Below are 13,735 nucleotides of genomic sequence, written 5' to 3'. Positions count from 1 at the left end.
ATTATCTACAGACATTACTTTTTAGATAAAATCTGTATGTGAGTTACTTTTCACGTCAGCTGCCCCCACCCCTGGCAGTTGGCCTGGCACTGGGCCTCCTGTGGTTCACTTGGGACCAGGAGCAGCAGCTGAACAGCAGCACAGCTGTAAGATGCTGTTTGGGCATGGCTGGCAGTGAGCCAAGCAAGACCGCTCCTCTGGGCTCCAGCGACTATTTCTATACCCAAAGTTGATCCTTAAGTGTCATGTGTTCTCCCTCCTGCTGGGCTTCACAGTCCTTGGGAGAGCGGCCAGGGCCCTCGTGGTAACTCCACTGCCTAGCACGCAGTGAGTGATCAATGTGTGTTGAAAAAGTGAATGAATAACTAAGCCCCACCTCCTGAGATTTGTCTCAGAATTGGGCCCAATGGGGAAAGTGTTTAACTTAGAAAAGTTCAGCGAAGCAAGATTTTATTCCTCAGTGCTTAAGAATAAGAAGCTACCAGTTGTTAAGATTTGTTTATTTGAAAGTCAGAGTTACAGAGAGAGAGAGAGAGAGAGATCTTCCATCTTCTGGGTCACTCCCCAGATGGCCACAATGGCTGGGGCTGGGCCAGGCTGAAGCTGGGAGACAGGGGCCCAAACACTTGGGCCATCTCCCATTGCTTTTCCCAGACCATTATTAGGGAGCTGGAACAGAAGTCGAGCAGCCAGAACTCGAACTGGTGCACATAAAGGGGCTGGCATCGTAGGCAGCGTCTTTACCTGCTATGCCACAGCACCAGCCCCCCAGAAGCTACCAGTTTGCTGCTGCACGGCTGCATGGCTCCCACGGTCAGCATGTGGGTGTAAATTGAAACGACATTCCTTATAACTGATTATAAACATAATAACTTGAGGGCAGCTAAAAAATTAAAAGAGCCATAGTAAAGGTAAAATTGAAGAAAGGAGTTTGTGGTTTTCGCACGTTAAAGTGAATATATTTGTTAAGTCTTAAGTTGTGTGTATCTTCATATGAGACCAATTTCAGCCATTTTTGTTATTCCTTCTCAGCAATTAAGTGTATGTTTTTTACAGGATTCAGAAAAGCAAAAGGGAAAACAAGCCATGCCTGAAAAACATGAAAGCGAAATGTCTCAAGTGAAGCAAAAAAGCAAAAAGCTCTTAAATGTTAAGAAAGAAATCCCAACAGATGTGAAACCCAGGTGAGAAAAATAAATGAGTGTAGAGAATTAATATACCAGAGAAGTTACAGTGAAATATCCAGGTAATATGTTCATTCGCTTTGTTGATTGGTTGGTTTTTAGGGAGGCTTCATACGAAAAACCAGATCTGTATCTTGTTTCTCGTAGTTTTTTCCTGATGCCTCACATTCAGTCGGTGGCTGGGGGCAGCCATTGTGTTCTGGTGTCAGACGTGTGGTGGGCAGACTTAATGCCTTATGAGAATTTTGGTTGATGATTTGTTCCCAAAGCTATCTCCCTTCTACACAAAGGTGACCTGATGGTGCAGCCACAGGAGTGAGCATAGCTTTTCTCAGAGCTCTGAGTCTGTTGAGTCACTAATTCAGAGCTGCAGCTGGGATCTAGAGTTCTGTGCCAGAAAACTTGGAAGAGTGTATTCTTACAAAAAAAATAAAAAAAGTTCAACAGAGGTGTCACCAGTCAGACCATTATACCGTGAAATAACTCCAGCTGAGACCCCACGTGTTGCTGTGGATTCGTTTCTGGGAGGAGGAGAGTGGTGGGGGCAAGAGGTGTGGAGTCACCACACAGACCCCGGGAGTGGGGTGAAAACAGGCCTGAGGCAAGCAGCCCGCAGACTCGTTTATTTCAGTTGCTACAGCAGCTTATACAGCCAAGGCAGCCAGTCCAGTCAAGGGGCGGTCTGTGCCCTAACCAGTCACAGCCTGTTGCCAGGCAGTTTCTGAAGCCATCCAGTCAGCCTGTTGCCAGGCAGACTCCACTGTCATGTGGTTTCTGAAACCATCCAATCACAGCCTGTTGCCAGGCAGACGCTGTTGCCAGCGGCCATCTTGTCATGGCCTTCTCATTCCACCACACCGACAGGACAGGATTCAGGTGAACCGGGCAAGGAAAGCTTGCCGCTGAATGCTTCCCCCCAGGAAATGTGTAGATCAAAGTACTGGATTACGGACTAATATTACTCCATATTTGCATTAAACCTTGTGTGAGCACGACTGGTGGGGCCCAGTGGGGCACTTCCTGGTTAAGTTCATCATGTAAGATGGTCACCAGCATGGAAGCCGGTGCTTACCTCCTTATGGATCGTGGTAAGTGGAGTGTGATCCCTGCAGAGGAGTTAGATATAAATGAAAATGGAAGGCATAGATTGGTTGTCAACATTCACTTTGGCCCTAGATTTGTGGCAAGTCTCAGATCTGCAAATAATTCTTCAGTTTTGCAAAAACCCAGTTTACGCTCAATCCCCATATTATTAACTCAAGGCCAATCCTGTTCTCTAGAATCAAAAGCTAATAAAAAAAAGATCACTGTAGTAAAACTTAACCCTGTCCCTGAACTTAAAAAATAACACATAGCAATGAGTAGTAATGAGTATTTGAGCCTAAAGTTTACTCTTTTGTGAAAACTGTTTTAAGTGACCCAGTCCTACTATGGGTTGAGAACAGTTCAGCGCAGTTAGAAGGCCTGTCAGGTAGAGCAGGATGAGAAGTTAACCATTTGAGGGGAGAGAGTAGGCGCCCCTCTTCCAGAGGGGAGGGACAGCTGGCACACTGGGTCTCTCTTGAGCTATCAACCTGAGGCACCAAGCGGTGCTAGGTCCTGGCACCTAGAACAGGAATGATGCAGGTCTGGTGGCCAGGGACGGTTTTTCTAGGCCTTTTTCAGGTTTAAATGATTTGATTGATTAGATACTTCAAGTCTCCAAGTTTATGAAAAGCTGGTTTTTACACATACAGACATCTTGTGAGATCAGACAGTCTTGCAGAAATTCTTAGGATCATAAACTTAATTATCCTACAGATACCATTCCGTGGGTGATTGTTAAGAGATTGGCCCTGTGTATTAGCTGTGAACCTGGAACAAAACAGAAGTCCGTGAAACCGTTTCTCTGAGCTTTAGCACCAGAGCAGTGCCCTGCAGGACTCCAGGAGGTCGTGTGCCAGCTCAGAGAGCTCAGGGACACAGGAGGGGTGTGCAGCCCCGGGAGGGCCCAGGGCCTCACTGGCATGCAGCACCAGCGACGCTTGTCTTTCTGTTTGAGCACTTTTCATGTTTACTAACTTAAGTGCAGTAATCCAAAGTAAGCAGAGCAGGTTTAGTGGAAAGAAGAGATGTATCCCCTCTGATGACCCGCTTGAGTAGCGTGCTCAGCTCAGGGCCCAGGGCTGTGGACTTGCACTCAGCAGCCCAGGAGAGCCTGACCCTGCTCTCCGCTCTCCGCCTCCCCTCCTCCCCGGACGGGCGTGCACTGGGTGTGACGTGGGTGAAAATGAAACCTGGCATCTGAACCATCCTCTGTTTTTCCCTTTTAGAAACAATCACTTCAGTTACACTAGCTCATACCCACTTTAGATAAGAAGTCTTAAAGGCGTTTTCTTTCTTTTTTTTTTTTTTTTTTTTTTTTTTTGACAGGCAGAGTGGATAGTGAGAGAGAGAGAGAGAAAGGCCTTCCTTTGCCGTTGGTTCACCCTCCAATGGCCGCCGCGGCCGGCGCACCACGCTGATCCGAAGGCAAGAGCCAGGTGCTTCTCCTGGTCTCCCATGGGGTGCAGGGCCCAAGCACTTGGGCCACCCTCCACTGCACTCCCGGGCCATAGCAGAGAGCTAGTAAAGGCGTTTTCTTGATATGAGATCATCGGGTATAATTTAGGAATGGATGACTCAGCAAAAATAAAATAGTTGTCCAGCACCTTTTGTCTTAAAACCAATTAATTTTTTTACTGTGGCACAGAGTTAAACTTTGTATAAATAAATAGCCTCCATACTTATAAATGACTTGCTTAAAAATAACCCACAGTCGTAACATCTCCACTAGGGGCTGGATGTCTGTGTCATGGGAACCTTGTGGGTTTTTAAATAACCCTATCAGTCAGAAGTAGGAGGACAGAAGATTTTATAGTACGGTGGCATGAATAGTCTGGCCTGTGGCCAGTGAGTTTTTCTCGGTTCAGTTTCTTATCCTATCTGGAATTTTCTACATTGGGGCTAAATTAGATCCTTTGGGGCTTTGCTTAGCTCTTTTACTAATTCCAAATATGATACCTACTTACTATGGAGAATTTGTGAACTACAGAAAAACATCACAAAGAGTGAAAAGAGTATATCCTTTGACCTTACCACATCTAAAATGTCTATAAATAACATCTTCAAAATGTGTGTTTACGAGCTTACACGTTACATGTCACCTGTTCCTGTTGGGGGAGGGGAGGGGAGCGGAGCTATTGGGTCTGGGAAAGTTTGAACCATTCTGACCTTGGAGATGAGTGCGGTCGTCTCTGACCCAGAGCCCAGCAGAAACTGGCTGCATCCTAGGATGAACTTGCAGCAGTGATGGAAGGAAGGTGATGTGGCACAGAAAGAACTGGGATGGGGCTGGGAGGGCCGGTGCCCGAGCCACAGCTGGTTAACAGCTGCATGAACTCTGCAGGTGGGCCATGACCCGCGAGCCCCGCCGTCACCAGGAGCTCGCTGCAGACTGCTGTTGAGTTCTCAGTGGTGCCCTGCAGGGCCACTGGGCTTTCTCAGCTGTGCCTCATCCTGCCCTGCAAAATGTCCCTCTTGGACCACATTAGCTTAGCTCCCTCCTTCCCACGCTCGACACATGATCAGGGCATTACACCAAGTGGCTTCAAAAAGAACGCCCCTGTGGCCATGTCGTCACGGTGCCACCTTGTCTGGGCCAGCTCCCCCAGTCATTCCCCGAGTGCTGACTTCTCTCCGGCTGGTTGTCTCCCAGCAGCGTCTTCCGTCCAGGCTGCAGAGACATAAAATAGCCCATCGGCCTCCCATTTTGCCTTGGCTGACAGGATGTTCAGAGTCAGCTAACGGTCCTATTTATACATATTTATCATCAGAAAGAACGTACAGTTTTAAGTCATTTAGGATATTTGCATTTTTCACCAAGGATTCACCCTAAATTCAGGAAGAGAACATTTCTCTCAGCCCCACCTAGCCCCTCGACACACAGCACAGTCCCTGCTGCCCTGCACTGGGCTCCGTGGGTTTCTCTAAGTAACCTGACGACCCAGCCTGTCTCATTTGGGAGTTTGAGAAAAATGTGTTTGGGGTTTCGGATAGAAGCAGCTCTGGTGATGTACATCCCACACCTTTGAAAAGCTGCATATTCGGGAGTTCCACCACCAGGCTAGATGCCGGGGAGGCACCCAGCAGCAGAACAGCCACGGACAGCAAGTTCGTGCTGAGAGCTTTGTCCGCCTTGGCAGGCAGGGCTCCCAGCCAGCACAGGCGCGGCCAGGGGGCCTCAGCCCATTGTCGGCTCTCAGAGCAGCACAGGGGAAATCTGCAAGGACTGTTTAGAGCACAGTCAGTCCTGAGCGAGGCTGTGGGTGGACCCCACCTGGGAGACCCTGTTAGCAAAGCCCACAGTTGGACTTGTGAAGTAATTCCAGCGTTAATGACGTGTGCTATCCTGGCCTTCAGGAAAAAAAGATATATTTGTGTTTCCCTCCCATGACTGTCTTTCAGTTCTTTAGAATTATCCTATACTCCCCCACTGGAAAGCAAACAACGTAGAAGTCTCCCTACCAAGATTCCTCTTCCAACTGCATTAACGAGTGGATCCAAATCACGAAATTCCCAGAAAACAAAAGGTATTGTCATTCTGGTCCTAAGATATTTTTGGCATTCGCGGTATTGATTTTCTGAGATCAGTGATTAACCAGTAGTCACTGGTCATAGGAAGGTAGGGCTGTGGTCTCATCCTCATTAGAAGGGTCAGTGAAATGACCTGAAAGAAAGCAGTTGTCACCTAACAACTTCATTTCTGGTTTTTCTACAGGTACAAATAAGTTGGTGGATAACAGGCCACCTGCCCTAGCCAAATTCCTCCCAAACAGTCAAGAATTAGGAAACACCAGTAGCTCAGAGGGTGAGAAAGACTCGCCTCCACCTGAGTGGGATTCTGTGCCCGTGCACAAACCTGGCAGCTGTAAGTATGATGATCTGGAAACCACGGTGCTCCCCTTCCCCCTGCCTGCCCCACTGCACAAAAACTCAGCCTCTGTGGCCTGCTGGAGCCAACTTCTGTTAACCAGCAAGAGCCCACTGTTAAATGGTGTAGGTGGTGCTCAAACTGCTGTGGATTGAAATCAGCCAGGTGGGAGAGAAAGGCGCCCACGGCTCACAGCAGGGCTTCTGCTCCCCAAGGAAGCTGGTATTCCTGCCTGCCTCCACCCAGGGTCCAGAGTGGAATGATCTGTTTGTAGTGGCCCATCATCCAAAGGAATGGGCTTTATGAAACGCTGATCCAGCAGTCCTCACCTGACCAGTCCCTCGAACGCTGCAGTATAATCATTTTGGTGGAAATTCATCTGCTCTCAGCTCCGCCACATCTTTTACATGAGCTGCCTACCTGAAGATTCCCCTGGCTTTCTCCCCACCTCCTTGACACTATTTCTCAGATGTGGCCTGCAGTAGATCCAGCTGGCCAGCAGTCTGCTCAGACAGACAGATGGCAGCAGAGACAGGAAGTGGGGAGGGGCCTAGCAACAGGAGTCGGGTCTGCAGAGGTCCGCCTGCACTCAGCACTGTGGCAGAGCAAGCCCACCGCTGGCCTGGCTGTCCCTGTGTCTCCCCCATCTTCCCTTAGTGCAGTCAGGGAGGTTGAAATGAAAAGTGGGTGACTGGAGGAGCACTGGGGCTGCTGAATGAGAGCAGAGCAGCTGGGCGGGTGGGGGAGGGCCTCCAGACGCGGCTCCGTCCTGCATTGGCCCGGGCGTGTATGTCCTAGACCGAGCGCTCTCTGCCCTTGTCCTGGAGAGATGTGGTCCCCAGTCCTTGTTGGTTCCAGGGGTCTTCAGCCAGTCTGAGTGGGCTGTGCGTCCAGGGAGAACGCTGTGGTTTCTCAGGTCCCCTCTGCGGTTTCAGCTGGACATTGGTCCTTGGCAGGACTTGGTGATTTGGGCAGTTCCCTGTGAAACAGATGCCACGCCCACTAAGGAAACGGGCACTGTGGCAGCCAGGTCACAGGGCTGCCCGAGGCCCAGAGAAGTAACCTAAATTCTGCTGGTGACATAAGGACACAGGCACACGGAGTCACGCCCAGAGAGGAGAGGGTGTCAGCTGGGCACGGCAGCCGGCTGGCTGTGTCGTGAGGCCACATGTTAGTGTGGGGTAGAGGACAAAGGGCTACAGGATCCAACCGTGGGATTTTGATCCACACCAGAATCAGGAGAGAAGAGTGTGGCAGACAGCCGGCAGGCAGCCTGGAGAAGGTGCTGTGTGTGGAGCCCAAAGCCGTGGGCTCTGGTTCCTGGCCAGCTCCTCTGTGGAGACAGCTGTGCCTCCACGCGCACAGAGCCTCAGGGCAGAGCTCCCGCACAGCACCATGGCCCCGATGGGGCTTCAGGGACAGCGCTCGTCTCCAAGGGCCCCCTCTGCGCAATCCTTTAGTGTTTTTCTGCCCAAGGATGCCTCACACTGGCCCTGAGCCTCTCTGCCTTAACCCCTTGCCTTGCTAGAAAGGTGTAGCAGGGCTCGGCCATCCATAGTGGGTCTTCGAAAAGTTCATGGAGAATGCGATTATGAGCAAACCATGCATGAGTTTCAAAGTAGTTTTGCGTCAAGATACGTTTGTCATTTAATTCCACTTCCACAAAGCTTGTGAAGTCCCTGGTGTGTGATATAGTGAGAGGAAGCCAGGGAGAGCCAGTCGCGTGCACCTCTTCCCCTCTCTGCCCGCTGCCCTTGGGAGATTAGCTTGCTTGGCCCTTTGCTCTGTGGCCACTCTGGGAGCAGTCTTGGCTCCTGCCTTGCTCTGGTCAAGCCTGGCTGGAGCAGGAATTCCAGGGTGTGGTTGGGCCTAAGTTCCCCGCCCCGCCCTGTGTGGTGCTGTGTGCCTCGTGAGAGCCCGAGAAGTTCTCCAGGAAAAAGTTAAAGCAGAAAGCGCAAAAGAAAGCATCATTTATTTGAGCCACCAAGCCCTCCAGCTGCCCTATACCCTGTGCCTCCCCTCATCCTGTCCATCACTTGGCAGCGTTATGCTGTGAAGTCTTTCTCTCAGCGCTCCCCGTTTCATTCCGTCAGCGTAGGTCAGGTGCTTCTGTAGCAGCGGCCCCTGTGAAACCCCACGCTAGCAGGGAGCTGCCCCAGGGACACAGCACACACAAGGCAGAGCCTGGTCTGTTCATTAGGAGCAGGTCACTTCTGGTGTTGGCGGGGGCATCAGAGGCGCCCTGCTGGAGGATGCTGGGGGAGCATTAGGATGGTAGCCCAGAGCGGTGCTGTAACTAGGGTATTGACAGAGCCAAGGAGTGGGCATCCTGTGCAGGTCCTGAGCCCTGGAGGTTCGGGGAGGAGCAGCTGGTGCTGGAGATCTTGACCAGGGAAGTCAGGTTGGCACACAGGGCAGGTGCAGTGTTGGAGGGGAGGGAATGGGAGAAGGCAGGCGGAGAGAGCTCGCTGCACCCGAGCTGCAGGGGCCGAGCTGGGCAGAGCCATGCTGGCTGGAGGGACATGCCCTGGGAAAGCCAGGAGCTCACAGGCTCCCGAGTCAACCCTCATTCCACAGCGGTGCACCGAGCTCACACAGCAGAACGTGTCATGCTGTGTATGTATTTCCACCTAGCAGCTACAGAATAGCGTGATAATGAATTTTTTTCTATTTTAAATGTTTTAAATAGCTGTGTAGGACACAGGTCTGTGCTAGGAGTTCACATCCTTGCAAGACAGGGACCAGACGCCCAGAGAGAGAGGGTGTCCTTGTCCTTCCCGAACTCGCAAACGCCCACCTGTGGACTTGGCTGTAGCCACAAGCCAGGGCCTTCAGCTGGGCTTACTGGAGGATGTAGAAAAGGCTCGCGCGGGGCCCAGGGCGGAGAAGGCAGGAGGGGGTAGGAGCACCCAGGAGCACCCTCCCGAGCACTGGGTACTGGGCGCACTACAGCCTCTGAAAGCCCTGAGCACGGAGAAGCTGCTCCCCTCTGTCCTTCAAAGCTTTCGAGAGAACACTCGCGAGCACTCTGTTTTCTCCTTTGGGGAGGGGCTTTAGCTCTGCAGATATCTCAGCTGTCAGAACCTGATTTGAAGAGCACACTTCAGAATGTCCTCATTGATGACGCCCTTTGGTCTTCATTTGCAGCTACTGATAGTCTTTACAAACTTTCTCTGCAAACCCTCAACGCAGACATTTTCTTAAAACAACGCCAGACCTCACCCACGCCTGCCTCTCCGTCTCCGCCAGCTGCTCCCTGCCCGTTCGCGTCCCGGGGCAGCTACAGCAGCATCGTCAACAGCAGCTCCAGCAGGTAGGCTTACGCCCGGGCCCGGGGCTCCTCTCCATGGCAACACTTAACAGCCACAGACTGCCACTTGGCCCCGTACGCGGGCAGCTTTCCCTTCCCACCACCGAGTTTGTCCTCGGCCCCAGCAGTGCCCCAGGTCCCGCTCTAATCATTCATTCTTCTCACGCATAGACGGAGATGGGTCACCTGACCCGTCAGAACCAGGTTCTCATTCAAGAGTCAGTGCACGTGCTGAGCATTAAGATCTAAGGCCATGGCTGAGTCTGGCAGATGGGTCAGGTGACACTTTGGCTGTAGCTAGGAGAGGATCTGGAACAGAGGTGCCGTGCAGGTGCAGCCAGCGCAATGGCGTCCACATGGGGCAGGTTCTCCCATAGTTGTCCCAAGAGGCAGTACCAGCGCCAGGGATGGCCGCCTTGGGCTTCTGGGTTCCGACTGCGTGTTCCCTGCCCCGGTCTCTCGCCATGACATCTTTCCTCATAAACCCCGCACCTTCTCTTAGAACGCGGAGCACGCTCCTGGAGGCTGGCTGTGCTCTGTGAGCTGCCCCGAGCGGTCACAAAACCTGGCCCCAGTGAAGCACACGCTGGGGCGCTGCACCTGCCGCGCGGGTCCCAGGCATGGCTTCAGCTGCCCGTCCTGGAGGCCCCAGCAACAAGGAGTAAGTTCCCTCTCTGCTTCTTCGTTCAAGTGACCCTAAAACAAAGCAGCCCAACGGAAGCAAGCACAAACTGACGAAAGCAGCCTCGCTTCCGGGGAAGAATGGCAACCCCACTTTCGCCGCCGTCACGGCAGGTTACGACAAGAGCCCCGGTGAGTGCTGCTGGGCCCCGGGCTGCGGGCGCCGGGCGCCGAGGAGGGGCCTTGCGCTGATCCGAGTCCCTCGTTACAGGCGGGAACGGCTTTGCTAAAGTTTCTTCCAACAAGACAGATTTTTCCAGCAGCCTTGGCATCTCACACATTCCTGTTGACAGCGATGGCTCGGACAGGTAGGCGCACAGGCAGGCTGCTCGCTGCAGGTCAGCCCCTGGGGGCCGGCAGAGGGAGGCCGGCGCCCCGTTAGCATGCTCCCAGGCAGGCAGGGCCGTGAGCTGCTCGTCAGAGAAGCAGCTGTGATAAACCTTTCAATGAAGCAGGGTCCTGATTGCCCTCTGGGCAGGCCCGCGGCTCCAGCCAGGCTGTCAGTGCCAGGGAGGGAGGCGCTCTCGACCAGGGGTAGAGCAGCTCATCCCCGGCTCTCCCTTTTGTCTCTGCTTTTACTGCCCCAGTTCCCCCAGCTGAAGCTGTACCCGGAGACCCGTCCTCGCTAACCAGTGTGCATTTCTGTGTGTTGCCTCTTCCCCTTGGAACGTTTAGCTCGGGTTTGTGGAGCCCCGTCAGCAACCCAAGCAGCCCTGATTTCACACCCCTCAACTCGTTCTCGGCCTTTGGAAATTCTTTTAATCTAACCGGTGGTGAGTGTTGACACTAGACCTGTCACTGATAAGCCTGTGGACCCCGGCGGCGGCGGCGTGGTGCCCCAGCTGTGCGGGCACACGTCCACCGGGCGTGTTTCTGCGACTCGTTATCACGCACCTGTAGATGAGACAGGCTGAGTCAGCAAAGCTGGGTCTCCTCTCCCCCTCCCAGATTCGGGGGCCCCCATCTAAGGGGGAAGCAAGATGCTCCCTGGAAGGGGCCCCTAGCCCCAGGGAGCCGCGGAACAGGCCCCGCGTGGAGGGCGAGTGCCAGTTCATGTTCCACAGACGTGAGGGCTTCCGGCGAGGGTTCTGAGCTGAAAGGCGACTCCCGGGTGTGGCAGGGCGCCTGCTGCTTGCTCCGCAGGGTCGGGGCAATGACAGGAGCTTGCCTAGCTGCGTAGAGCTATGGTGGTGACGTTGGGGATGTGTGGGTGAAGTATTGAGATACGGCCTTGAGTTCCGGAACCCTCCTCCCCCACTTGACAGGTGGTGCAGGCAGAGGAGGTAGGTGTGGTGGCCCCCCCGTGAGCAGCCGTGGGAGGTGTGCCCCGAGGGGTCCAGTCTGGACCTAGCCATCTGGGCAGAGCCCCACCCGGACTTACGGTTGCTTCCTTGTTTCCAGAAGTTTTCAGCAAACTCGGCTTATCCCGGTCGTGCAATCAGGCCTCCCAGAGGAGCTGGAACGAGGTTAACAGTGGCCCTTCCTACCTTTGGGACTCTCCAGTGACAGACTCCAGCCCCTCCTGGCCAGCCAGTTCCGGCTCCCCAACCCACACAGCCACCGTGAGTACTTGGGGCCCGGCCCCCACACTGCTGTCACTTGGCTGGCGATGGGAAGGGGGCTGGCCCGCTGACTGCCTCTGTTGTTTGTCCTCCTGTTGTGCCAGAATGGGCCCTCCGTGCGCCCCGGAGCTGTTAGGGCGAGCCCTGAGCAGTCCCTGTATCAGCTTGAGCTTTGCTAGCATGCATTTGTTTGCTTCTTACCTTAAACTTGCGCAAAGATCACGCTCCGGAGAATTCTTAATCAAGGCAGGTAACGGTGCCGGCTTGTGCTCAGTTTTGACAGAAAAAGATGATCCAGGCGCGTGCTTCGTCTGTAGTCACAGAGTAGGCACTGCAGGCCCTGTCTTGCAGCTCACGCGCTCCGCCGCGAGCTGGCGCCAGACATAAGCAACGGGCGGGCCGGACTTGGTCCACTGGCGGTAGTTTGCCGGCCCTGCTCGGACCCTGGGCTGGCTGTGCCCAGCTCACCGTCTGCATAGCCGCTTTCCCCGGGCCGCCGTCTGAACTCTGCTGCTCAGTGCCGGCTGTTTGTGTTTTGTCGCAGTCCATCCTCGGCAGTGCCAGCAGCAGCTGGTGGTCCACCACTCCGTTCAGCAACTCCATCTGGTCCAGCACCCTCAACAGCGCCCTCCCCTTCACCACCCCAGCGAACACGCTGTCCAGCATCGGCCTCATGGGCGCCGAGAACGCGCCATCCGCCTCCAGCCCCGCAGACGACCTGGGACAGACCTACAACCCTTGGCGGATATGGAGCCCCGCGATCGGCAGGCGGAGCTCCGACCCCTGGTCTAATTCGCACTTCCCTCATGAGAATTGAATGAGGCGCGCGTGCGCACGCGCAGTGGGCCCTCGGCGGGAGCGTGCTCTGCCCGCTTCAAGACCTCCTTTCCAGGCTCCCTCTGCTCTAGCCCCTCCCCGCCCTCCTCATCCCAAGCAGGGCAGGCTTGCACCGCTCGCTTCTCCGACTCTCGCAATTATGATTCTATGAGATTTGCTGTTGTGCTTTTAGAGAAGTCTGGACTCAGCCACAAACTCTCATCTGAACCTTAACCGCTCCCAGGTTCCCACCGCCTGTCTCTTCCTTGCTCTCCTTACCTGTCTGAACACGAATCTGACACACAGCGGAAGAAGTAATGCGCGTTGATTCAGAAGTCCTGGCATGTGACCGTTTTATCAAATTACCAAATTTGGTTTTTAATAATTTCGCAATATTATGCACCAAGATCTAATTTTAAAAACGTATGAGGACTTTGTGCTGAAAATACAGAGTATTTTTTTAAAGTACGGCTGTCTTGGTTTAAAAGCAGACTACAGAAACGTAAGTCAACATAAGAACAGAGAATGAATGTAAAAACATTCGGTTGAGACCATACGCATTTTCTGTGCTGTTTGTACTTGAGGTATGTAACATTTGTATACCTGAGTTTATTTTAAAGATGAACTGAAATGCACATAGCCAAGTCTTGAGATACAAGATTGAATGTGTATTTCTTAAAAATACAACTTTGTGTTGTACTTTGAAATAAATGATGCTTTTTTCAAAAGCCTTGAATTGTCTTGCTTGGCTTTTTTACACGCCAGAGGTGTCCATGTGGGTTTCCTACCCTTACTCTGTGGAGCTGACAGCTGCGTGTGCCGTCTGGTGGCTGGTTCCCCTTAGTGAGGTGAACCTGTTCATCGCCCAAGGACCACTGGGAGCCTGCTGGGGTTCCTCCAGCCGAAGGGCTCCCTCTGCCGCTATCCTGAATGTGAGGCCCTCCAAAACAGTTACCAGCGTCTACTGAAGACACGCTCCGAGCCAGGCGCCTGGCTACGGCCTGGCCTAGGCTGGGTTGCCTCACTTTTCCTAGGTGATGACTCGGTGCCCAGACACTCAAGGTCGCCCCCACCCCCATCACGTCCCCATTCTCAGGAACGGCCCCTCGCCCAGCTCACCACTGCAGGCTGTGATCCTCCAGCGTCAGGAACGTTGGTCTGAGGAAGCCATGGGAGAGGGAGAGGTGGAGAAGCAGAGCCGTGCCCAGGAAGTGGGCAGGGCTCAGGCGGG

General features: G+C 53.4%; 1 protein-coding gene across 2 annotated transcripts in view; it reads left to right on the top strand.

The window, feature by feature from the left end:
- TMEM131 (transmembrane protein 131) overlaps positions 1–13,227 on the top strand; it is a 172,928-nt gene extending 159,701 nt beyond the window's left edge. For both annotated transcript variants that reach the window (XM_062209925.1, XM_062209926.1), the window contains exons 33-41: positions 1,057–1,184; positions 5,670–5,794; positions 5,983–6,132; positions 9,283–9,448; positions 10,137–10,258; positions 10,338–10,434; positions 10,802–10,899; positions 11,528–11,688; positions 12,233–13,227. In XM_062209925.1, coding sequence (XP_062065909.1) covers positions 1,057–1,184; positions 5,670–5,794; positions 5,983–6,132; positions 9,283–9,448; positions 10,137–10,258; positions 10,338–10,434; positions 10,802–10,899; positions 11,528–11,688; positions 12,233–12,505 — 1,320 coding nt within the window. In that variant the 3' untranslated portion in view covers positions 12,506–13,227. The remainder of the gene's footprint in view (positions 1–1,056; positions 1,185–5,669; positions 5,795–5,982; positions 6,133–9,282; positions 9,449–10,136; positions 10,259–10,337; positions 10,435–10,801; positions 10,900–11,527; positions 11,689–12,232) is intronic.
- Positions 13,228–13,735: the final 508 nt, after the last annotated feature.

Source organism: Lepus europaeus, chromosome 13 (assembly GCF_033115175.1).
Source record: "Lepus europaeus isolate LE1 chromosome 13, mLepTim1.pri, whole genome shotgun sequence".
NCBI classification, from domain to species: domain Eukaryota; kingdom Metazoa; phylum Chordata; class Mammalia; order Lagomorpha; family Leporidae; genus Lepus; species Lepus europaeus.
The sequence above is the reverse complement of the archived record's forward strand: the minus strand, read 5'-3'. Positions and strand labels throughout refer to the sequence as shown.